Genomic DNA, 26449 nt, shown 5'->3' with positions numbered 1-26449 from the left:
ATATCGCTCCAACTTACGCTACCTTAGTCCTCGGATACTTAGAAGAAGCTCTTTATGAAAGGATGAAAACTAAATACAACAATGAATTTTCAATCTATTTAAGACTTAACTGGAAGAGATTTCTTGACGATTGCTTTTTAATTCTACCAAAAGAAATTGACACGTCTGATTTTTTAAACGAACTTAATAACTTGCATCAAAGTATACAATTCACATATAATGAAAGTGAAAGTGCGATGGCTTTTTTGGATATTCTTGTTTTGAAGTCAGGAAATAACATTTGTACAGATTTATACTGTAAACCTACAGATACACACAACTATTTAGATTTTAGATCATGTCATCCTAAGCATACTAAAGTTAACATACCATTCAATTTAGCTTCAAGAATTATTACTATCGTGAAAAATAAAGACTTACAAGAAAAGCGTCTAACAGAATTGAAATTACAGTTAAAACAACAGAATTATCCAGATGTACTGATACAACATGGAATAGAGCAGGCTATATCGAAGGGACCCATCAAGACCACTGATCGTAAAGACACTCGTACTTCCGCCCATGATGTTATCCCTTTCGTTTCAACACACAATCCCAGAAATACAAACATGTTCCCAGTTATAAATTCTTGTAAAATAATTCTACAAAAGAGTGAAAGAATGAAGAATATATTACAAAAGAAAAGAATTATAAACAGTAAAAGACAGCCGAAAAACTTAAAACAACTTTTATCACCCTCCAGATTTGATATGAAAGTGGACATTCCGTCTGTAACAAAATGTAACAGAACCAGGTGTAAGACATGTCCTTCAATTATCGAAGGTAACACAATTCAGTTTACAAATGGCAAAAATTTCACAGTAAAACAAAGTATGACCTGTATAACTAAAAATGTAATATATAGTATTATTTGTCCAAATTGTCAACAATTTTATATTGGGCAAACTAGAAATGGATTAAACTTACGAATGAATTTACATAGACAACAAACTAATACAGAGTCACTTCGTTTTCTTAAGGTGAATAAACATCTACATGAGTGTTCAGGGGGAAAGTTTAATATATTTCCCCTATATAAAGTACTGAAGATTGATGATCATTTCAGAGATGAAAAAGAATTATTTCTTATAAGCATATTGAAGCCACAATTAAACAGCTCATATTAACCTTTTACAATAAACTTGGGTATTTATATATAACAATTATTTTACATTTCCACATGGTTTAAAGTTACTTTCTGTCTGATATTTTTTTACTCGTTAAGCTAATTTATATAAAAAAGTACTTATTAGTAATACAAATTTTGCATTTACTTCTATGATAAGTCAATGCTTTTCATTTTAAAGCATATTTATTACCTCCCTTTATTTAGTCTATATAACGGTTCATGCAAGAAATTTATATAAGTAAATATTTTTCCATTTCCACATGGTTTCAAGTAATACATTTTCTGACATATTTTTACTCGTTTAGCTCACTTATATTAAAAAGTATTTATAGGTAATGCAAACGTTGTATCTACTTCTATAATTAGTCAATGTTTTGAATTTTAATACTTATTTATTACCTCCCTTTATAGAATATTTACCCTATGTATTTTTGTAGCAATTTCATACTTCTTATATAGAAGGTAAAAGAATATCTCATTTCCAGCGCAACGTCGTATTTTTACGTTTCCCGCACTTTTATAACGTTACGTCATTGTTATATTTGTTATGTTTATATTATACGTTACTGTCTGAAGATATGTAGAAACATTTGAAAGCGCTAACAGAAATAAACGTATAAAAAATTAAAGAACTTTGTACTCTGCATTTCCCAAAACATACTTTTTTTATATATATATATATATACATGGATCATTATATCATTATATGAAAAGGACAAAGTGCATTGTGTGACTCTTCATATCTAATTTTAAGCACATACAGCAGCAAATGACCTAGAATTCACTCTTTGGCAATTATGCATTGTAAATGGCATGTACGTTTTAAATATGAAAATATCTTTTACTGTCAAATTTGCCATTTTATATAGCTAATAAGTCATGTTTTGAAAAACTTACTATTACTTAATTATTGATGTTGAATTCGTACAATTACAGAGCTTAATGCCTTGTTGGTAACTTATTCTTTTCAATAAATACAGAAAAGAGGCACGTTTTCATTTTTCACTCAGTTTTTTTCAATTTAAGATACAACTTTTTAACACAGGCGAGTGCGTGTAGAAAGTCGATGTTGCAGAATGATGCTCTAATACCGTGTATCCCCATCCCTACTTTTGATTGAAGCATGGCAGCGTCGTCGCAAGAACGAACGTTACATACCGTTAAAGGCAATGTTTGGGCAAATTTGCCAAAATAGAGAGAAATAAAGAATCCCTTAAGAACGTCTAAAACAACAAAATTGAAAATATTGCAGGCTCGGTTTGATTGAGACTGTTCATGGACGGTACTGGAAAGTGCAAGTTACCGTCCACACCCTCTTTCACCGGCTTAATTCAACATTTAACATGATCTTGATAAAATTTGGAATTTAGAAACATCCGCAGATGCGATCATATGGCGGTTATCATGGAACCTTCAATGCGACACGTTAGTGCCATTCCATGAAAAGGGGCATATGGTCCCCAAGTAAAAAATGCTTGTGTCCTAAACGAGAAAACAATGGGCGGAACTAAATAAAATGGAATTTTGAAAGGGGATCAGAGGTTATGAAGCCTGCATATCACAGCTAATACGTCAAAAGACAAATTTAAAAAGCAGGCCAATTATCCTTTGGGTGATTCAACAGTATTCAAGTAAGGCATACTGGAACCACCCAGCAAGAAAAAAGCCAAATGGAAATAACTAAAATACCACAAGCACAACAATACTGTCGTGCTGAACAATCTTTAAGGATAGAAAATATAACATCCCTGATTGAATGTACGGGGCGACTTTTTACAGCATCCACACGGCACAAACAACGCTGATGTGGCGATAAAATAAAGAGAAATAAGGAATTCCTTGAAAGTCACTGTCTTGAACGATTTTTGTATCTAACTCAACAATAGTTTGTGGCACTTAACTAATCACTCGTACGTGGCGATTCATTTTATTACGTCTGAAGGCGTTCGTTTTCCAAAATGTATCGTCCGTTTCTCCCGAGCGTTTGTTTGGTTAAAATGACGCAATGTATGTCTTTCCTGCTTACGATGTAATTGTTCGGTTTGATTATCTTGTGCGGCTGATTAACATTGGTCCGATGGACGGCGAACAAGGTTATCAATGTTGTCAGTTACTCTGTACTTAATAATTACCTTCCGGTAGATACACTCATGCGATGCGCAACCCACAAGTGATGCAGACATGTAATAATTTAATATAAAATATGCATATATATATTTATTTTCTGAAGAAACTGAATTAAAATGACTTTCGGCTTTACAACGCAAAAGAATAAAAATAATTATTTAATAAAAATAAATTTTGTCATAACCTCTGTTTGGTGTACACAAGCGTTGACCAATTATATGACTATACCACTATGTTCTATAGATAATCTACTCAAATAGTGTTGTTTTTTATGCCTCCGAAGGGTGGCATATTAAAATCGAACCGCCAGTCTCTCTGTCACTTCGTCCGTCAGTCCGTCCCGCTTTATACGTATAGGCAGTGGTGGTCGTGTCCGCTCTGAAACATGCATGAAAGAATTTTAATTTTTCTTCCATATATGAAATAATCATAGATGATCTTGCTTATTATTTTTAGGTCAAGGTTGTTAATATACATACAGGCAGAGATTGTCGTGTCTGAACTGAAACTAATATGCATGAAAGGATTATATTTTTTATTTCATATATGAAATTATCATTAATGTATAATGTGTTGCTTTTAAGACACGTGTTCCTACGCTTTAGTTCAAGGTCACTGCTGGGGTTTAAACTTTTTCATTATTTATATTATATACATATAAATGGTGGTTGTTCTGTCCCCTCTGTAACTTCCATATACATGAAAGTTTCGATTTTTATTTAAAAATATAAAGTCATCATAGATGGACAATGTGTTGTGAACAAGACCCAGGTTTTTTGTCTCACTTAAAGGTCACTGCTGAGGTTTAAACTTTGTCATTTTTTACCACCACACTTAACATGTAATAGGTGGTATATGACTAGAATTCTTCGGGGGCATAGCTCTTGTCTTGATATAGGGATCGCTGTCTAATCAAAAGAAACCATATGCAATGTTATGACACCCATTCTCACATTTTATTCTGAGCATTGTGTTAATAGTTGAACGCGCCGCATCATTATTTTTTAAATTTTTAGCACGTGAAAAGGCTGGAAAATCAGTCCAAAGACAGAGCACAATTTGTTAAAATTATAATAGTATTATAAAAATATATATTATAAACAAGATATAGATAATATATGAACAAAAAGTCTATACGGGCATAAAAGGTGAAAACTGGATTTGTAGTAAGGATGAAATAATGAAAATGCGAAAGGTCCTGTTACAAAAAAAATAAATAAAAATAAAAGAAAATAATAAAAAACAAAATATAAACAAGTAGAGAATACCGCAAGAAATATTATAATACAACATTACTTACCAAGTTATAAATACCTAGCTCGTATAAAAAAGTAGGTTGCAAAAAATGCAAATCAGCTTGATATTGTGATTTATTTATATCCTGTGATAAATAAAATGTAAATGATTAAACAGCAATCTTTTGTGGGGAAAAAGATTCGGTAAATCGAATATTTAATAATATATTTCACGTTCTCTGTTCAATTCCAATATCAAACAGGAACGATACATATGAATGGTAAATGTACTAATGCAAAAGCATGTAGGTTTCCACAACAATTGCTTCACTTATCAATATTTAAAAGAGTTTGTTGTAAGAAGATTTTATTATCTTCCAATGCCTAATACAAAGCTCAAAGGTTATTTCTAGAATACCATACCGTTTTCTCATCCTGTTATAATTTTAATATCATTACCTGTCCAACAAATACTTAATTGTTCATTATGTCTCCCCAAAATTTTTGGGAGACATATTTTTTTTGCCTTCGCCATCTGTCTGTCCGTCTGTCCGTCCGTTTTCCGTCCGCATTGAGCTTGTCCGCCCTTCACAGGTCAAACTACTGGTGGGATTTCAATCAAACTTTACAGGAGTGATCAGTACCATCCCTAGTTGTGCACATCACCGGCACGTTCCGCTTCGCTGCACAACATGGCCAATAGAGCTGAAAAAAGAAAAATCTTGTCCGCCCTTCACAGGTCAAACTACTGGTGGGATTTCAATCAAACTTTACAGGATTGATCAGTACCATCCTTAGTTGTGCACATCACCGACACGTTCCCCTTCGCTGCACAAAATGGCCATCAGAGCTAAAAATAGAAAAATCTTGTCCGCCTTTCACAGGTCAAACTACTGGTGGGGTTTCAACCAAACTTAATAGGAGTGATCAGTACTATCCGTAGTTGTGCACATCACCGACACGTTCCGCTTCGTTGCACAAAATGGCCACCAGAGCTAAAAACAGAAAAAATCTATCCAGTCTTCACGGGTCAAACTACTGGTGGGATTTCAACCAAACTTTACAGGAGTGATCAGTACCATCCCTGGTTGTGAACATTACCAGCACGTTCCGCTTCGCTGCACAAAATGGCCACCAGAGCTAAAATTTGAAAAATCTTGTCTGCCCTTTACAGGTCAAACTACTGGTTGGATTTCAACAAACTTTACTGAAGTGATCTGTACCATCCTTAGTTGTGCACATCACCCGTTCCACTTAGCTGCACAAAATGGCCACCAGAGCTAAAAATAGAAAAATCTTGTCCGCCTTTCACAGGTCAAGCTAGTGGTGGGATTTCAGTGGGGGTTGCGTTCATTGAACGCCGCCTTTCCTTGTCGATATTGTTTATTATATTTCACATGAGTGACCATACATAGTTTTAGGAGACATATGTTTTTGTGACAAAAACCCTTCTAGTTTTATTATACAATCAAATAAATTTGTCATGCTGTCTCAGATTGGTTGATATGTAACTATTTTTCTAAAGAAGAACAGGTCAATGTCTACTTTCATCTGTAAATTTACTCTCAGAGTATGTCCACCGTTTTCTCTTTTAAAATTAGTTTTCTCAAAGTCCGTGAGGTGACGCAACGATATGATTTGTAGCCACGTTCATGGTTTGGTACTTTTTCGATGAAGCTTCGGTATAATGCTTAAATAAATGTCAATATAGTCATTTTCTTTATTTAGAAAAATCCAACTTCCCTCTTACTGTTCCTTCATGTGAAAAAAGTAACAATATGTGGAAATTTAAGGAAAGCAAACGAATGCAACGTTAAATTCCTTCATTGCAACACTTACAAGGATATTGTTCATGATGTTATCTACAGTCGTCCGAAGCTGCACATGTATATGTATACCTTTACGGCTCTGTTTGTTGTCCCGATAATTAATTAGCAGTGGCGTAGCTACTATTTAGACCCAGGCCTTAGTTGGTCAAGACTTTGACATTTTCAAAAGTCCAAAAATACAATAAAAACAGGCGTGATTGGAATTGGTAGTGTGTTCAAGCCGTATGGTCAAATCATGTGTCTTTTATGCTGATGCATAATTTACCGTTCTCAATAAAGTTGGCATCTAATCAAATTCATAATTTCAAATTAGTTTTTTGATAATTTTCCTTGAAAATACTTTAGAACGCGCGATTTGCTCTTTTTAATATGAACTTGTTTTTGGCTTCTGGAGGCTTAGTCCCCCAACCCCCTTATATGGGCCTACACATTAGCCCCTGATTAGCAGTTATATCTTAATCTGAATAACATTCTTAGACACATATATTTTGGTAAAGAATTAAATGAAATGTATACACCCTGCAAATTTTAATATTCATCTGAGCACAGCGACGTTATGTGAAACAAATAAAGGTATGCGTAAAATTATTAATTTCAAAATCTAACCTGTCATAATTTATGATGATATCTAGATATCTTTCTTTGCTTTATATATTATTATTATTTCAGCTTATCAAAAATAATACAAACATTGCTAGATATGAGATGCCATCAAATGGAAAAGGGTTTATAGTGTTCTACTTAATGAAGGTACGTTTAAACTTTATGATATTTTCCATTATAAAAAGGTATACATATCACTATCGTGATGATTGTCAATGCTATTTTTATTTTCGATGAATATTATACTATTTTTGATACATTGTGTCGGTGGATCAATTTCTAAAACATCGCAACATGACTACTTTTACTCGAATTTATCTGAATGCATAAGTTTTGGTCAACCAATCAAGCGATAACAACAATCTATCATGTAATACATTTAAAAATCTTGATATAGTGAGTTATCCCTCGGAAGCACTAATCACAACAAAATTACATGAAAATTGAATTCTCTGTTTGATTGAATGTGAGCATGAAGGCTAATGGAAATGAAAAAAGTGCCAATAATAACAATAGATATACAACCAGAGCTGTCACGCAAAAATGCCGACTGACCAGGGTGTATACTTTTAAATTCTACTTAAGAATGTGAAACCTTCAAACTGTAAACGTGATCATCACCGTTGACGTATGGACATGGTTCTTAGATGTGACACATTATAATAATGATAATATAAGAATCCCTCCATACATGACAAAGTTACAATTTTGACACAAATGTGTACCTTCAACCTAGTTCAAATTAGTATGACCTTGACCTTTTAGGTAGTGGCATTGACCTTAGAAGCGACACAATGTGTTAATATGGTAGAAATTTGTATCAAGTTATTTTAAAACCCCTTAAAGGGAGACACAGGCAAAATTTTCATTTCTTAGTTTTGCATTTTTTTTTTTTTCATAATTCTGTAAATGCCCTCAAAATGAGTATATTAGGCAGTAAAAGGAACAAAACTTTCCTCCATATAAAGCATGAAATGGTGGTTTCCTAACCTGACCCGCGTGGGTCAGGTTAGAGCGCTAGGACTTCACAATAGTTGTCACAGTGAACTCTGGAAATGTTAAAGAACATGTTAAATGAATGATTTTGACTTGTTTCAGTCATACAATATCCACAGTATCTGTTGATGTAACTTCAAGGATTTGTTCAAGTCACCTGACTTGTTTTGAAACTAATCGGTGATTCTATTGGCGTCTCAATTTTGTTCAACATATATAGATATATTTATGTTTCAAATCCAAAATATATAGAATTTAAAGAGAAATTCATGCTGAAACATTTAGAAATGTCGTTTTAGCGCCAGTTGAGTACAAAAGATCATTTTAATATTTTTGTCATTATTTTGCCTAAATATCCCTTTAAATGCATTACAAAATTACAGTCTGGACAAGCATGTCTACCTTTAAACTCCTTTTGTGCGAGTGAGTGCCTTCAAACAGTGTGACATTGACCTTGAGGTAGTGAAGCAGGTATCAGACTCGACCCGTCGTCTTCATGTAGAAGACATTTGTCCGAAGATATTTAAAAACCCTTTAATGCATGACAACGTTACAGTCCGGACACGAAGGTTATAAATGGTAGGACACACTGAGAAACGGACAGACAGGCAAATTGCGATTTCAATATGCCCCCTTCGGTTTCATAAAAATATCTTACGAGGAGGGTTGCGTTGGTTGTTCTTCGATTTTTTTTCTAAAATTAAAACCCAATCACTCCAAACACCTTCTTTGTTGTAAAAATTACCATAATGCAAAAGGAAAAATAAATGGGTAAGCGATATGGCCGACGGAAAATTGAACAGGATATTTAAAATAAAATCCTTAAAAATGTATTAAAAGATAGCAATTTAAGGCTTAAAGGGCCTTAAAATTATTACTAAAAATTGATATGAGTTTCTTATATACTGATTTATATTAAATAGCCGTTTTTATATTTCTAAATTTACCACTTGTGTGTTCATTCTTTCCGTGTAATTTTTTTACCATATAATTTTTTCTGGTGGTTATTGCCTCCCAGTTTAACTCATTATGGATATCAATAATATTTTTTTATGGCAAAATAATAAATGCCCAGCTTTCATCATTGAAATCAACATGTGTTTTTTACTGTTCCTTTACGAGTTTAACCTAGCCTGTGATCTTTACGCTGACCTTAGAAATACTTAATAATGTAATAATGAAAATAGGAACTTTTTAACTGTAAAATTTATTAAAGATGTTTCTATTGAGTAAAACGTGCAACATTATGACTGTTCTAATTTTAACTTTAATCTTTTTACGATCATGTTGCTTTTTGTATTGAAGATTACTTTTAACGAGACAAAATTCATCTTTAGAGTGATAGATAATTTTGAAGGTGACAAAAACTCTAGACAGCCGGCATCAATTAAAGTCTACGACTACTATAACCCAGGTAAAATACTACAAGAAACAACGAAATAGTGTCAATACATGCCGTAATGATTTAATTATTTTTACAAACTGACAAACAAGTGTTTCCCTTTTAAGATGCTTTTCATTTGAAGTGAATTGGTCTTTCATGGAAGGTCTAATAAAGATGATACTACTTAGTATCAGACATAAATACAAACAACGAAAGAATTATTAATGCATGATGCTAGCATAATGATAATACTTAATCACTTATGATTGTATCAACAAGTTTGATTCATGCAATACATACATTATAAGAATATCCAAATGAAACATTTCTATTGATTTTGTCAACTTGTTAGATATTTATGAGAAATGCGCCCACTGTAGACCAAATCCACTATAAGTTCAATTTGATATTCTGTTTTAAGCATTTGTATCAACTTTTAACACATTTTCAATTCGTTCATAAAATCATTATAGTATAATTTTTAATGCAAATAATATAGTATCATTTCAAATTTTGTGTCACTTAGAATTTTATGTTACTTTAAAATGTAATCAGCGAGAATAAAAGTTATAGGGTATTATTGCTCTTTCTTGCTATTAAATGATATTTCTTTCAAGTTTTGAGTATCTTTTAAGTTAATCTATTTCAAATTTAATTTTACTTTTTTTATGATAGATCAACAATGCTCCAATATTTACGGAACTGGTCCAAACAGGGCAGGAAATGTCGGAATTACGTGTGGTGATGCCACTACGGACAGACAAGAATGCAAATGTTTGCGGAGTATGAATACAGTTTCTTTCATTTACACATTATCATAGTATTACATATTAAGTAGACAGATAGAACTTTGTCATAGAGTTTATTATAAGGGTTTTTTTCTTTCAAGTAACACAACAATATTTTTCAAATCAACCGAAATCAAAATTTTATATCAAAAATGTATTTTTCTAGGAAAACAACAGATATTTGTTATTATCTTATATTGCATCAGTTAAAACTGGTTCATCAAATATGCAATATATATAAATCTGAAAGTGGGCGGGGTAAAAACTGTTATCTATTTTTAAGAATTACGTCCTCGGGTGTTTTCCTGTGAAAGTCAGTAACTTAAGAAATTCACTTCATTTTCACAAATTACTATAACAATAATGATATAATATTTCTAGTATTGTTCAAAATGACGACGATAAAGTGTGTATCAAACCGAATTGCACACCTATTGATAATTCAATTGTCTTTGCGCTGTACAGTGCAGCTGCGTAGCATGAGGGGAGTTGAATAACATTTACCATATTTTATGGTATGTTTCTTTGTATGTATAAAGTGACAAAACATTTTACGTAGATAATCATGTGAAAAAATATGAAACGTCTTTACTCTGTTCAAGTGAAATATAAAGAACTGATGTCGCGTAATTATCACTTTCATGGTAATAATATAAAGCGTGTGTTTATAACGCGGCGGCGTAATATTCACACGGTTGGGAGAAGTGTCGTGATAATTACACATACGGTCTTATTTTCACTTTAAATAACATGAATGATGTACCATTTTTCAAAATTAATTTCGCTTCTAGTGATATAATATTTTTGAGAATGCAATGTTTTTTTCCAAAACATGGAGATGACTTGTAAAACATATTTTATATTTAATTCTTTTTAAATGAAAACATGTGTCTTTTCCCTTTACATACATTTTGCTTTTTTCTGATAAGTATAAAGAAAAAAAGAAAAACAAACGACCGACACTTTAGAGCCCAGAAGTTAACAATATTTGTTGTTTTTTTTGCATTTGAACTAAGCGTTCAAGATATATATTTGTCAGAAAAGCCTCTAAATAAGTTTAAATCATGCACCACGTAATCCTCGTCACTTTTGTTTAATAATTACACGACGCAATGCCGTGATAATCACGCTCACGGTCTTATAGTTGATAATAATAAAAAACCGAAATATAAGATCGTCCATCCACAATAACTTCTGCGTGCAATGACCTTTTTGAGAAAACTATTATTCTCCAATACATGGAAGCAGCTTGAATATCATATATTGCCGATACTTGTAGTAATGAAAAAAAGAAGATAATATTGAACTTTAGCTTCGTCCATGGGCTGCTGCTGTTGTATAATAGTAACAATAACAATAATAATAATAATAATGATAATAACAATAATAATAATAATAGTAAAAATAATAATAATAGTAATTATTATTATTATTATTATTTTATTTAAGTGACAGATTCGATGCATGATAAAAGAACAATAGTTAAAGTCTGCCATGCGTTTATACGCTGTGGTGCATGGAGGTGTCATTTTCCCTTTCCTTAACATTATTACACATTAGGTAAGGCATGAACATCACTGATGGTTATCAATATATAAACTATGATATACTCATATACACGTTGATCTACTTAAAGAAACTTGAAATATACTGAATAATTTCAAGCTTGTGACTTTATTGGGATGAAGTCATAGTTACACGGTCAGGAGAAGTGCCTTGATAGTCACATGTAATCTTTTATTGAAAAATAATTTAAAATATACCTGACTCGTATATCATTTTTGCCTAAATGAATTCTGCATCTGATGTCATAATATTTCTTGGAATACCATATGTGTGGCTGTTCCTGCAGACGCTACTGCACGAAAAGAGGTTAAACACTCATCTTAAGAGTCACCTTTTACATTTAGAGCGAAAGATTTTGGAACTAAATTGTTCCTTCTTTATCCATGTAAATAACTCTCTTGCAATAATAACTCTCTTACTATTTTTGTTACAAAGCGAACCGAAAAATTACTGAATTTATTTTAGGACGCATTAAAAAATATGATAAACAAGATCAATAAGAAAAGGCGGCGTTCAATGAAGTTCTATTCAATTTAAAGAAAACTGCATCTTCTATGAATAAATAAATGAAAAAGTATTAGAAAGTTTGTTGTCAACACCGAACTAGCCAATCATGCTTATATTCAGAGTGAGAAAATCATACTTTTGTTTAGAGTAAGCCAATCATGTTTACGTTCAGAGTTAATCAATCATGCTTTTTGATTCAGACTTTATTTGTGACAATGGCCGAATTATTCAAAATTGCTGAACCATTCATGAGAATTTAAATCATTAAAGTCACAGAGATGAATGGATAAATTTATTATTACCTATAATTGGTTAAATCCATGATACAATACAAAACATTGAACAAAGAATAATGTTAAGAAAAAATGTCCAAATGGTTGTTAAATTCTTGTGTATGTATTGCGGGTATTAAACTATCAAGTTATGTTATTTTATCTATTATACTATCTGTAAAGTCTGAAAGTGATGAAATGCAGTTAATGTAATGGTATGATAACAATTTTACCATATAGAAAATATATATTATATCAGAAGTAACACCCGCTTAAAACTTTTTGCCTTAACTAGTAATATCACCAGAATGGAATGTAAAAGTTGAAAGAGAACAAATTTATAAGATGACCGGATAAGAAAAATTCACTTAAGTAGTATTGTGTATAATTTTTTTGTCTTTTAAGTCTTTGTTGTAATATTATATTTATGTATAATAGAATTCCCAGGAACTTGGTCTGGTTCTTCTTGATCTTAAAGCAGGTTACTTCTTAAAATCATTTTAAAAACTACTATGTAATATGAAAGAAAACTTTTAAGGGTATCTTGTCTATAACTTATCAGTAAAGTAACCACTAGTATACTAAAATTATCTTAGGGGCACATTGTGCCTTTAGAAATCAGTAATTTTTTATTCTTTAGAAAAGTCAAACAGGTCTTTATAATGTTAAAATAATCGAGTGTGGGCATTTTAGATGTTTATTTCCTAAAGCAAGTAGATTTAAACGTTCGATTATGTGTAATAATGTAAATAGTGAAAATGTTAACAAAGTTGTGTTTTGACTTCCATACAAAAACACTCTCCTGTTACTGTTAATACCGATTTCCAAAGAGCAAAGGGAGAGAAAATATAGTTAATATATGTGACAAATGACTAAAAATTTTGTAAATTGTAACAAGATACCAAAACTTAAAAGAGTTTGACAATTAAAATGATAGAATACTAAAAGCTTAATTTGAAGCTATTCATTAGTATTTATCTATATACTTTAAGCAGGCTGTAGTGTTTAATATAATTATTAAAATTTAAATTTGATTTTCTATGGTAGCTGATATAAGGTAGCTGATTTCTGCCATTTCATTATTTCATTTCACAACTGAAAAAAAAACGAAAAAGAAAATCAGAGAATGGAATCTGTGGGAAACACAGGCGCCAAATTTAAGGCGACAAACGCCAAATATGGGGCAATAAAATATTTTGTTGTATAACATATCTTGTATCCACTCTCGTTTTTCGTTATTTTTTGTTGTAGCTGTTAAAGGGCACCGTCATTGAACAACTTCAAAACGAAAAAAAGATACTGTGAAAAAAATTATAAATATATGTTTCTCAATGAGACTCTTTCGCTTTGTTGCCCCTTTAACAAAATGAAATAACAAAATGGCAGAGGTCAGACACCATAGTTTTATAAGACAAAATTCAATTGGAAAAAGCAGCTGAACTATTTATTCATTTAAACGTAGATATGTTAAGCAGTAAAACTTTGCAATTCTATTGTACATCTGAATTGTCATTTTTGTTTGTATGTTTTTTTTTCTTTTGATAAAAGTTACTGTAATTTAATGACACATATGAACTTAGTCAGTTAGAAAAAATGCATTTGATTACACACCAATAGGAGTTGACAGCCATTTGAGAAAAAAACGGCTGAACGGTACGAGTTACTTTGAATCGTGTCATTTCTATTTATAGCGACCAATAATTTCATTCCGAACAAAAGAATACGGGACAAGTTATTAGATTTTTATCTTTACCAATGCATGTGTATATTTCTAAACGGCAAGTTTCAATTTGTAGTACTCGTTTCGGGATTGATTTCGGAAAAATGAACCTAGTTTTCAGAGAAATCGGCCATTTTCAATTACAGATAACTAAGGTAGACACAAAAAACTTTTAATAATAATTTCATTTCATATAAATAGACAGTTGAGTTTAATCATATTGGTGTTGAAGTGTTGCGCAAATATGCTGAAGCTATAGACTGGAAAAAATTAAATACATGTGGATTTTAGTGATTTTTATAAAATCTTATTGTCATAGTGTTCATAAGTTTGTTTCAAAATTAGTTTTTAGCTCGCTTTTTTCTTTCGTTTGAAGAAAACATCTAAGTGTTTCTACAGTTATATCGCCCGTTCCCCGGGTGCTGTCCGAAAAATTTAACTTAGGGCATTTTTTTTCTTAATATATTACCTTCATACTTTGAAACGACAATCTGTTGGACAAGAGCTTATAGCAGACCAAATACATGTATATTATGACCTGCACTCATTAATAACCTTTTAGGTAAAATTATTGTAATTTCATAGTTTGATTTTTTTTGCTATAATTGGGTATCACTTTAACAATTTATTGTCCTTGTACTTATACAAAACGATCCTTGGGACAAGGTCAAATTAATGAATATTGCTTAAATTGCCCATACTTTATTCATTTACAGGTTAAATTCATACTAGAGCAAAGGAACATTTATGACAAAATTTTTATGTTCAAATATTCAAATATGATCTGGAATTTTTTGACCTTACTGTCAAGGTAAATTATTGAGAATCGCTAAAATTGTCATAACTCTATTACTTATTTACAAATGTTACATTTGACTGAACATGTTGAATTATTCTGATAAGACCATGACTGTTTTTTTACCTTAACTTTCAAAATCAAATTATTGAAATTTACTTAAATTATCATACCGTCTGCAATTTCTTAACATATTAAAACCATACTTTTGAAAATAATGCATATGAAAAAATGGACATTTTGAGTTATTCTGATATTCCTTTGACCTTTATTTAACCTTAATAGTCTAGATTTATCAGTTGAAATTTGCTTTGTCACAACTGTCAAAGAGCACCTTATTTGTCGAAACGGACACATTGAATTATCTTAATATGACCTTGATCTTTGTAAATTTTCGACCATCAAGGTCAAAATATCAAAATTTGCTAAGATTGTCATAACATTTTTTTTCATTAACAGCGTTAGATTTTTTTTCGGGGGGGGGGGGCAAGGCAGCAGCTTTGTTGTTTATATATGGATTAACTTCCTTTTTAGACACAACATTTACATATTTATCAAACACAAATTGACCTTAACTCTTGTATGAACTTTATTTTGAAGTTAAAATAAAGTCTCACTGATTTCTGATATAATTGTTTGTAAGTTGGTAACTGGTCAATGGATTAATTTCATTCTTTGACAAAACAACTTTTTTGACAAGAATTCCTAACAGTTTGAACTGATATTGACCATTCAATGATCTTGATAAAACCGTAGGTCAAATTATTGAATTTTGATTAAGATGTCAAAATTTGTTATTTATGTACGGATTTGACTCATATGTGGACAAAACACTCGTGACCAAACGGAGATAAATAATTTAGATATCACCTTTAAATGACGTTGACCATCAAGGTTAGATGATTGATTTTTCTTGTACTTTGTCATTTTTATGACATGATTTATTTTGGATTAGTATGACTAGACAGGTTTATTGAGATAAAAAATATGGGAAAACTATTTTTTTTTCTTATTAATTTTTATTTTTAAAGGATTTGTTTGAATTGTATATTTGCTTTCTTTTAGAAAAAGGTAAAAAAAGTCTAGCGTTTCCGCCGTCAGGCGGTGCTTCTTGTACATTATCCTATCAATCTTTTTAATTTTGATGTCAACTCTATTTTGTTCCATTTACATTAAATATGGCTTACTTTAAAAGAAACAACAACTGGCCAAGTTATGTGGAGAAAGTACCAAAAGATTACTTATACATCCTCAGACCCCTTAATATAATGTTAGATTACTTCAGTTGTAGAAATTTTATGCATTTTTTTCTAATTTTTTTAGTTGGTATTTTACAGATATATGTATTAACATTTTGTATGTAAACTTAATAGAAGACAAAAATTTCGTCAGACTATCATGAAACCTGACAAATGTTTACCTTTTTGATATCTAGGTTAGGTTTGATTCTGTTTAATTTGTGTAATGAATTTAGATCTATGCACCAAATCATACAAAAGCTTTTGAGTCTTATGCAATATAGTACCTCTGGACACTGAGGATAATGTCTCATTATATAAAAGGTTAAAATAATTGTAAAATAACCGTTTTTATGCCCAAACTTACACAGTGGGGAACAAACTGTGAAGAGGTGGCTGTTCATACGTTTGTTACTGTTACGTTACTCTTCGGTTACTTTAACTTTGTATACATACTATAAAACCCATCAAGAGGACAGTGCCACAGTTTTAAGTCCATCTTTAAATATGATCTCAATTGTTATTAATAATAAGTCTGTTTGTGAAAATTTAAATAGAGACTTACAATGCCCAGTAGATAACTAGTATTGATTTTGAGTTTATTAGGTTGAAGGTCACAATGACAGTTTTTGTACAATTCTTATTTGATCGACAGTTTGCGCGAAGTGTTAAACTTTTTACGGTCATTGCAAATAGCCAGTCCTATCCAATGGCAAGTCTTATCTATTTGACATTGCTAAATACCAGTCATATCAATTTTGATGTCAAAGGTCAAGGTCAGTTTAACATTGTGTAATACATTTGCCTGATGAATATATTGAGAAATAAAAGGAAAAAGTTTGTGAAAAAATTGTAAAGGCATCAACCCTAAGAACAGTAGCTAGCCTTACTGATCAAGCTCACAGTAAACAAAATCTAACATTTTATCAATAATATGAGAGGCTATAAACTTTGATTTGTCAAATTTGCCAGGCCTTTGTTAAATATGTAACCTGAATAGATATTACAAGGCAATTTGAACAAGGTGGCAGTGCCACTTTGTGTGATTTTCTTATAAATCCAATTAATAGGGTGTTTCTATTTGTTTTGTGGTGGTGACATGATTGAAATGATGATGTTCAATTTTTTTTATCAGTTAAAGCCTTTTCCGAGTGTAGGGTTAAGGTTAAGAAAACGATTCAGAGATCAATTAAATCTGAAAAAAATGGATGAAATGGAACATAATCATTTGATTTATATTTCTTACATGGAAACCTACTTTTTGTTTTTCAGCTCAGCCTGGAGAATACACAGCACATTCTTAGATGAAAAGATACGCCATAAAAATGCCAATATTGTACTTTGACACACAGAAAAAGCTAAAAAAGTTGATGTCTTGTTGTGTGAGATTGCCTTGTCATTTACTTAGTCAAAGTCCTGCATATTTCCTCACTCATTTTATGACATACATTCATATATTGATACTACCTTTATGACAGATCTATGCTAAAAAGATACAATAATTAAATTTCATAGTGCTCTCCATATCATATTTTAACATTTTGCTCACAATCTGAAACAAGTCAAAATGGTTATGTTATGACTGATGTGAATCACAAAAATGGATTCTTTAAAAAGTGCCACTCTCTGGAAATTTCTCCGTTTAAACATTGAATGACTTTCATATAACTTAATGTTCCATAGGTGTAATAAATATAGATATTAATTAAGCAAAATGTAATTTGAAAAATAAAAACGTTTTTTTTTTTTGCAGCATTGTTCTTACACATCACATCATGTATAACGCAACGGTAGGAAACCAGTATACTCCATATTCAATGGAGCTTGGGTATTTATATCGTATGTGTCGAATGCAGCAGCTTTTAATGCATTGCCGAATTCCTGCCCTAGGTCTACCGCGTATTCACAGCGTAAAGTTTTTATATGCTGCATGCCTCTTGGTCTTGTTATTGTCTTTTATCATGTGACTGCACCAATAAAGCATATCTCGATAATGACGAGTTCTAATAAAAATCATCCCTAGGTGAAGGATAATCCTGTCCATTTACTGAAAATATATTTACCAAACATCAAGCAGTAATCAAACAGTCAAGGTGAACAACAGCAATGACTGTCGCTTATACAAGTGTTTTCAATAGGAATGCTTTTAACTTATGTTACAATGAATCTGATTCTTATATACAGATGCCTAGTTAATAGTGATGACCACTTAAGAAAGTATCACATGCATTTTGAAATTCACATCAAATCACATACAGTAAGATATGATGTGAAGTAAGAAGAAATATCTGAAAGGATAATTATCATGACACAATTGATAAAAACAGTTGAAATATGATGACATTGTTCAATACTAGAAATTTTGTAAATAATTTAAATGATTGTTCATAAGCTGTTTATAAAGTTATTTTTATTCTGATGATACTGAAAGAACAATCATTAAAACGATATTTTGATATAATTGAATTCCATTTTACTGGTATCTATTTGACTGGTTCAAGATACTAACCAATTAAGTGTTTACATTCTTATTTTGCATATTAAATAAAATACTCTTGAAATTATACACTGACTTGCATATCAATCATTCTACCACGTCCCCTACCAACACACTCTATCATTCTTTCCTCCGATTCGGATCCAATGCTTTATATCACATATCAGACAAATACAGAAAAATTTAAGAGACACAGATACCACCACATTCCACTATTTTGTCAGTGTGTGAACAGAAAGCCTGACAGTTGTAGCAGCATATTCAAATCTAAACCCTTAATTAGGGGCATAAGATAAATATTATATGTGTTGGGCCCGTATTGTGTTTGTTTCTTACTCGAACAATTGAACATATAATATGCTTTTGCCAGCAATATAATAAGTGTGCACAGTATGAGCAGGCCAGAATATATTTTGCTGGCTAACAAATTCTACAATTCCATGTTAATGTAGTCAGAATTCATATAAGGTTTGTTTAAATAATAAGAATTTCATAGCAATACATTGCTTTTGTTTGGTTTGTTTGTTTTTTGTTGTTGTTTTTTGTTTATTTTGTTTGTTTTGTTTTCGGTTTTTCCCCTTCAAATATAATGTTAAAATATGCATTTTGACATGTCAAAATGAAATTTCTTAGATAAGTACATAACGGTTAACATTAAATGTGAGATTGTTCACACTACATAACAAAACTTGGTGAGACGCACGCACGCACGCACGCACACACACACATACACACACACATACACACGTACACACATTTATATATATGTTTCAACTCATTCTAAACACGGTGAGATCACCCATAGCTTTGATGTAGGTAGTTTTTTTTGCCTATTTTAACACCATTCTCCCCATTTGGCCCCTAGAATCAAGATTAATAATAAATTGCCTTATTCAAGGATTTTACACATATTAATTTTACTTTCCTTAATTTCTTCGTAAAACAGATTATTTGTGTAATTTCAAACCTAAGGTAAGATTTAGGTCTTTACATGATAGAGATTAAATATCAGAAATTAGGGAACCCTTGCCCTTTGTTGTGACAAGTCCCCATGCTTGTCTGGAAGTAATGGAAAATCCCGGATGATGCTCCCGGATAAACTGATCGTTTATCAGTTTATCATTGATATTTTGTTTATTGAAGCTAAGAAAACAACATCAAAATAATAACTTTTGAAAAATAAAACAATGTTCTGTCACTTTAAACATGACCATGATTTTTTGAGAAATATAATGTATATCAATTGTGTAAACATTAATGGATAATCGTCACACAATTTAGAAGAATTGAAAGTAATTTTCTAAACCATTATCTGCAGAGGGCATAGTCAATCTGCAAAAAGAAGAAATTTGAGATGTTATCAAAAACGATAAATTATTCAATAAATCATTGAACCTTCTTAACAGAATTAAGAAAAAACGATTAAATTGAACATTTTACATGAAGAACTTTTGTTTAAAAACTTCGTTTTACACAGTTTTGTATCAATTTTTTTATAAACAATTAATAGTAGAAATATTTTTTAATTTATGTTTATTATTATGTATCTTGGCAGTATGATATATTTATAAGATATTGAATTGAATTTTTTAAGGTATGTGTGCAAGGCCAATTACAAAGGAAATAATGAAATTGATAGCAGCCCGAAAGAGAATAGCACCTTTGTTGGTGAAATATACTTGCAACTTGGAAAAGTCAAACTATGGTATTTATTTTATCACTTAAATAATAAATGATAATGTCTAAACATTTATATTCCATGTCAAACCCTATAACATTTCATGCCGTAAATGCATTATTGTATACAAAATGTATCGAGTAAATATGAAAAAAGTCAATTTGCAAAGTTTGATTAAGTAAGGTTTTTTTTTTCAATGCAGATTTGCTTCTTTTTGTTTTTACAGCCGTACGTGTGACAATTGAAAAGGCGGAAACTATTACCGGTCAACATGAAAAGGTTGCCATTGGCAAAGTTATAAGTAGCATTAATACAGGTAAAACCTAGTTATATTTTAAGTATATTATATGAAAATAATCCGCCAACGCATGTTGATATTCTTTTTAACAAACTGTGTATAACAATAATGAGATGTTTGTTGGGAAAGCAATTTTCATTTATTTTTGACCATTTCATTATACATAGAATATCAATTCATAACAACCCTATTAACTGTGCATCCTCAAAAACTATTTTTATTTCTTTCATGACAGTTTTATAAGTTTTGAAATAATTAAGGCTTTTATTCTATAGTCAGGGCAACGCCAAAACATTTCATTATTCTGTAAATAAATGCAAATTTTCAAATCAAATTTGTCAAATTATTCATTTAAAATTTTACGTTATTCTTATACGGACATAAAATTCAAATGGAATAAGTTATTTCCTTTCCAAATAGTCAGTGAAAGTTTGTCAGTTGGTGTGCTGCATATTTTATTGTCGATTTGTGCAAAGAGTTTTCTTGTTTTCAATAATTTCTAGAAAACATGACCCCTAATCCTAACCCAACAAAATACCACTTTATTGTCAGTTTTTTTTCACTTTATAGTTTTTTTGTAGCATAAACCAGAAACACATGTTTTTATTGTAAAATGTAAAAATTATTGACGGAATCGGCTATATAAAGGTTCACATTTGTTTCAGTTTTTAGATTTGAAAAATTGCTTCAGTTGTTTTTTAATACCATGTCTTTTATCAGAGTTTCGTTAGCACGGATAGGTGTGTGCACTTCTATATTTTGTTGATTTCATTTGATACAAAGTTACTTTGCACTCCATTACATTGAATACGTTTCAAGGTCTTAAGCTATTAAGTTGTATACGTTTTATATAAAATATATTATTTTTCATGTATTTTCATCAAATTTCATTTATACTATAGGAAGGTTTGACCTTGAGAGAGGAATCGAAATTAACTTTTCCTGGGGTATGAGCTGCAATTGGCCATTATTAGAAGAAGGAAAAAACTATACTATTATCGGAATGGATTACAATGCGATTAAGATCACTGAAGATGAAAAAATAAAGTATTTTTGTGTTGTTACATTGTTATGTATTTATCATATTTCAAAATACAGTTCTAACAAAAGTAAGGCACATGCATTATGTTTCTTATATAGTTTGTTTCAGATAATTTTCTTATAAATATCTAATATATGTAACGTGCAGACAAAAGCAACAATAGCTTTAAAGACTGCCTCCTACTATCTGAAAAATAATCAATAAATTGAGTAACATCGATAAATTTACCAACACGGATGTAACATCGTTTGTTTACCAAAACTAAGATATGTAAATTGATACATATATTTAACTATTGATAAAAAATGCGAGGATGTGTGAATTTATGTAATAGTATAGTAAAGAAAACATTTGAAAAACACTTACAGCAGTTAAGTAAAAAGATATAAGTGTTATTGACATTGTATTTAGACAATTTTAAGATACTTACCTTCAACTAATTTGCAGGATCTTTAAAGGGTTTATAGTTGTCATTCTGTGTTTGATTTTAGTTTCTTTATCATAATAATGAGATGAATTTGATTTGAAGCATGTAAGAAATTACATAAGCTGCTACAACTTTATTTATTTAGTGATTTGTTTCATGAACAATTTCTTAAAATATGATTGATTGTTCTTCGTGTATTTTAATCGCTTCATAAAACTTCCTATTTGTTTATTATTGTCTCTTAATTAAATGACATGCTTCTCTGTTATTTCAAAGGTTTGCGTGTGCAAAATGTTATTTTGTCGGATAAACATAGACAAGTGTCTGTCATATCATTGACACTTCGTTGTTTGATTTCATGATTTAAATATATTTCTTTCAAGTTTTATACTACTATTTAATCTGTTTTTCAGATATCAATATCAGTTAGGAGCTACTGCTTTGATTCTCGAAGAAAAAAACAAATTTCGCCGTATACGCAACAACTACTACAAGAAAATGGAAAATGGGTGTAGTGAGTAAGCAATCTGTACAGCATGTTAAAGAATGTCATGTACAAATTAATTGCGCGTGTTATATTCATGGTGATATATTGAATAATATTTGCAAAAAAGACAAATACTTGAAAAAAAGTTGGAATGGTTATATTTAATAAAGATGCAGATTGATTTCAGATGTGACCAAGACATTCAAATATATGATGTAGCAATGAATTACAAGAACGAGATGCCGTGTTGTTATATACTTAACCTTGCTTTTAGAGTCTTTAGCGACAAAATATGTTTTTGCCTTTTTATTAGAAAACAATTGTACTTCATTCTAGAAAAATATTAGCAAATATGTAAACTATTTGTATAACTGCTCTAACATTGACATTTTTTTCCTTCCTTGACATAATAGTCAGTTCACACTTAGATATTCAAGTCCTAAATAACAAGTAATAGAAACAAAAAAGTAACTGTTTGAAATACATTTACTATGACTAGAAACAAAAAAGCGTTTTAATGGCCGATAAAACTAGGTCCCGCTATGCAATGTCACGCTAATTCATTCTGCATTCTTGCCGATTGTTTTCAGTTTTGCACAAAACCATCAAATTAGTAAAACAGTTCTAAATATAATTGAAATTAATGGCTGAATGTCTTAAATAGTATTTTATTCTTTTTGCAAATGATTATATCATAAGAAAAGAAACAAGAAAACACAACAAAAACAAGTGCATGGAAGAAATAACACAAAATGTGACATACAGTGAAATAAAATATTGTAGCAATCATAAACTGGAGACATGCATTTTGATTAATATTTTGAAGAAATGTTGTAGAAATCATAAACACAAGTTATAAAGTAAGACATTTATTATGTACACAAAATATGAAGCAACGAAATCATGTCATAGAAATCACCTACAGAAGAAAAAAGTTTTGTGAATTATCTTGCAGATATGACAAACACAAGCACACATAAATGATTATGACCATCATGTTGTACGCAAGACACCACTTATGAACACCATTTTACAGAAATTATAAACCCACAAAATAATGAATGGTCATCATCATGTACTAATAATAGACAAGCGAAATGTAGAATGTTTACAATGTTCATGTTCAAAACTAATAATTTAACAATGCAAACATGTCTACAAACACTTAGGTTACAAATAGGCTAAAATGCATCGAGCTTTTGTTCAGCATGTGCGTAGCTTGTGTTTGGTCTATGCTTAATTCATGATGATAGAAGAAGTGATTTATATTAGGGCTGGGAATGAATAAGGAATTTGATATCCAAATATTCGTTTTCCATATTCGAATATATTCGAAGTTCGTTTTTACAACATTTGTTCCAATATTTCTCTTTTACGTATACGTATCCGGAATTAATTGCGTCGAATACTATACTACTTTAATATGCTTTGAATAATCGACGATTAAAATGCCTTTATTACTTGTTTTTATCTTATATATTGTAAGTCGACATATATGTTTACTTTTGAAATAAATTCATTATTTGATTGCATTTTGTTCAGTTAATCCGACTGCTGATCATTTTTCTTTTTAACGGGAGGTAACTCACGTGACTTGATTGACAGGAATATGAATCACCGTACCCTCTTAGCAATAATGCATAATTATATTGGAACCTAACTTGTATTTAATATTTCTTTTTTATTTATTTATTACTTTAGATAAGGTTTAAAATATTCTTCAGATAAATTTAGCTTTAACGCAGTAAATATCACACGGAGTCTAATTTCTACGGAATAAATATATTCCGACGGAATAAAGACACTTACCATGCTTTCATAAAGCACCGATTAATGCGTGTCGATTTTTTCGTCCTCGAAAATGTTCTAATATAATTCCCGGCCCTAATTTATTTATCTCAAATGCAGTTATGCTAAGTGCAATAAATGCATAATAATTCAGTCAATTTGTGAAGAAAAATAATACTTCAGAAATGGGAAAAGCACCAAACTTGTTACAAATAAACTTTGGGCTATATAAGCCCTAATTTATGTATCTCAAATGCAGTTATGCTAAGTGCAATAAATGCATAATAATTCATTCAATTTGTGAAGAAAAAAAATCAGAAAATGGGAAAAGCAACAAACTTGTTACAAATAAACTTTGGGCTATAATAAGAAAAAATGAGCATGGGACCCTTTTCTGAAAATCCAATATGGTCAAAAAATCCAAGATGGCCACCATACATGTTTAAAATTTTATAAATGCTTGTTTTTACTAAAACGACGTAATAAATTATAACATATTAGCGACTTATGAAGTAATTATCAGTATTGAAAAATTGCCTTGTCTTCCTAAAGCTATATGTTTAAAATATTTCATTATTTCTGTTTGTTTTGATTTTCCTGTTTTCTAAAGATATTGAAAAATCATTTTTAACGTTCTATGACTTTTTCATTTACAATGCTCACTTCACAAGTACATACTAACACAGTTAAAATTAAAGTTTGTAATGTTACGTCAAAGAGTTCATAGATTATATCTGGGATGTGAACAGGACTGCGCTTCCTTATCTGCCCTGTGATTAAAAGAAATATAAGCTAACTGGCGTAAGATTTTAATCTTTAATAATTTCAATTGTCATATCATATTTACATTTTATCAATGAATTTGATTTCGACACATCTTTGTTAAATTACTACATATTGGTGTTTGATTGTGTAGCTCCTTGTCCGTTCATTTTATGACTCATTACTGCTTAAAATCAATCTTTGCCTTCTTAAAGTTTCAATATTGCTAGAATACTCCCACTGTCAACTTTAAATAAATAAAAGTGCCTTTTGTGACAAAAAATATATGTGTGGTTTGTTTTTATTTATAAACTTTGGAATCTGTTGGATATCATATTTTCTAATATTTACAAACAATTTCCAACCTTGGTACTGCTTTTCTTCTGAGGGCCTCATATGTTTGCAAGAGGCATGATACGCCGTCAATTCTTAGGGGGGGGGTGAAGAATGGGATATCGAAAACAGTAAAAGCAGGCTTTACTGTCTGTAAAACATTAGATTCCTCGGGTATTTCTCTTAATCATGTCATCTACTGATCATGTTAATGAACACAACACAGCACCTTGATCTATTTGTGGCGGATGTATTTTTGGTGAGAATCATAGTTTTCTTGTTGGATATTGTTGTTGTTGACAATACTTCGCCAGACTTGTCAACAAACTCCAAATTTTTACTGGCAAACAAGACTTGAGTAAAATGTTTTATAATCATCATCCTGATCAGCAATGTTACTTCTAAAATAGAGTGTAAAAGAATGTTTAAATCCTTTATGACAGGCTTAATCTTGTTTGTACAATCATTTAATGATATGTGGCGTGATTAGGAAAAATTCAATAGCAAAAAATTAAGTTATTGTTGTGTCTGTATTACAATTTCGAAGCAACAGCCGGATAAACAGATATTTTCTTTGCAGCCAGGAGTGTCCTAAAAAGCAACTTTACGGAGATAAAGAACAAATGTCCTAACTTAGACTGAAATATTATGTTTTCCTGATTATATAAGTCATGTCAGGTACACGGTGAACCGAAGTTGATCCCAACCTGAACCGAAGGGGATACGTAGCTGAAACGATCCTGATTTGTTGAGGAACCTTGGCTGAGATGATGAAAGGTAATCCGAAGCTGAACCAAAGCTGATCCGATGCTGAACCAAAGATTATAAGAAGCTGAACCGATCCTGATTTGTGTCTGAACCCGAGCTGAAATGATAAAAGCTGAACCAAAGCTGATCCGTAGCTAAAT

The 26449-nt window shown here is 30.9% G+C and overlaps 1 protein-coding gene across 1 annotated transcript in view; it reads left to right on the top strand.

Annotated features, from left to right (window-relative positions):
- Positions 1–25511, top strand: part of LOC132718233 (venom factor-like) — a 109051-nt gene extending 83540 nt beyond the window's left edge. The window contains exons 35-41 of the mRNA XM_060701881.1: positions 7029–7109; positions 9264–9372; positions 10018–10125; positions 20321–20431; positions 20631–20720; positions 21605–21749; positions 22585–25511. Coding sequence (XP_060557864.1) covers positions 7029–7109; positions 9264–9372; positions 10018–10125; positions 20321–20431; positions 20631–20720; positions 21605–21749; positions 22585–22693 — 753 coding nt within the window. The 3' untranslated portion in view covers positions 22694–25511. The remainder of the gene's footprint in view (positions 1–7028; positions 7110–9263; positions 9373–10017; positions 10126–20320; positions 20432–20630; positions 20721–21604; positions 21750–22584) is intronic.
- Positions 25512–26449: the final 938 nt, after the last annotated feature.

The sequence above is a fragment of the Ruditapes philippinarum genome, unplaced genomic scaffold, assembly GCF_026571515.1.
Source record: "Ruditapes philippinarum isolate M1 unplaced genomic scaffold, ASM2657151v2 ctg1687_1_1_1_1, whole genome shotgun sequence".
Taxonomy (NCBI): domain Eukaryota; kingdom Metazoa; phylum Mollusca; class Bivalvia; order Venerida; family Veneridae; genus Ruditapes; species Ruditapes philippinarum.
Note: the sequence above shows the minus strand (reverse complement) of the source record. Positions and strands in the feature narration are given on the sequence as shown.